The following is a 1,169-nucleotide window of genomic DNA, read 5'->3' as shown; positions in this document are numbered from 1 at the left end:
CACGATTCGAGTAATTAAATGAAAAAAAATATCACCAAAATTGAGTACAAAAAAAACTTTACTGAAAACCGTTATTTGAAATAATTTTTACCGCTCTCCGGTGACGCACCCTCTCAAGTAAATTCAGGACACGAACAAACAATTTTGTACTGGGACAACTCGGTGTACAACTAACGTCCTTTATTGCTGCGAAAGCTGTTCTTAATTTAGACTTATTTCGTTTCCGCGCTGATTTGAAATTTCTTTGTGCATTAATTAGTAAAATTATTATGGACTGTTAAGTTATTGACTTAAGACTTGATATTTGGCAGTGGGGGTAAACGATGGATGCACGTTACGTCCGACCGGCTAGTCTGGCAATCTTTAGGAGATGTCTATTACGATGGTTAATTAGTATTTTTATTGAGTTTAAATCTGAAAAGATCCTTAAGACTCGTTGACGATTATCGCGTCACGATCATGAGATATTATACTATAGAACAGAGTCACTATTTTACATAGTTTGACCTACCGCCTCTCAAGAAGAGGGTCTCGGGTTCGAGTCTGGGCTTACACCAGATTTTCAGGATTTATGTTGCCAGCATTTGAAATACAGCCCAAGCCCTCCCATTCCGAGGGGATAGATCGGCCTGTGCTCTGCAGTGGTACTATAGTAGAGTTGGCCTTATATATAAGGCCAACTCTTTTTATTTACAAGATACTGATGAATGAATGAAAACGGTACTTTTATTTTTCTCAGGATTTGAACCATACGGGATATTTTAGAGATCAAAAAAGACGTATTGATTTGATTATTGTTGTTGATGACACAGCGCATGAAGATATTGAAAACATTAAAGACGCCTTTTTCGCAAATTGTATTAACGCCGGTCTCGAATTTGAACTAGAAATGGGTGTGGTAAGTTCTTCATTTTAATATTATTTAATACGTCGTGCAAAAGAAAACATTCCAACTCTAAGGGTGGCAAACTAGGGCGTAAATCCAGATTTACCCGACTTAACCGACGATTTAACCGATTTCAAAAAAACTTTTGAGGTTGGATTTTTAAATTCTCTGTACTGAGATTATCTGAGTAGACGCATCATTAAAGTAGATCTATCGGGAAAGTAGACCGATCCGGAAAGTAGACCGATCAGGAAAGTAGACCGATCAGGAAAGTAGACCGATC

General features: G+C 37.6%; 1 protein-coding gene across 1 annotated transcript in view; it reads left to right on the top strand.

The window, feature by feature from the left end:
* Positions 1 to 804: 804 nt before the first annotated feature.
* Positions 805 to 1,169, top strand: part of LOC113225540 — a 63,950-nt gene continuing 63,585 nt past the window's right edge. The window contains exon 1 of the mRNA XM_026457864.1: positions 805 to 898. Within this exon, the coding sequence (XP_026313649.1) occupies positions 890 to 898 (9 nt within the window). The 5' untranslated portion in view covers positions 805 to 889. The remainder of the gene's footprint in view (positions 899 to 1,169) is intronic.

The sequence above is a fragment of the Hyposmocoma kahamanoa genome, unplaced genomic scaffold, assembly GCF_003589595.1.
Source record: "Hyposmocoma kahamanoa isolate Upper Pololo Valley unplaced genomic scaffold, ASM358959v1 166, whole genome shotgun sequence".
In the NCBI taxonomy this organism is placed as follows: Eukaryota; Metazoa; Arthropoda; class Insecta; order Lepidoptera; family Cosmopterigidae; genus Hyposmocoma; species Hyposmocoma kahamanoa.
This window is presented reverse-complemented; position numbering and strand designations above follow the sequence as displayed.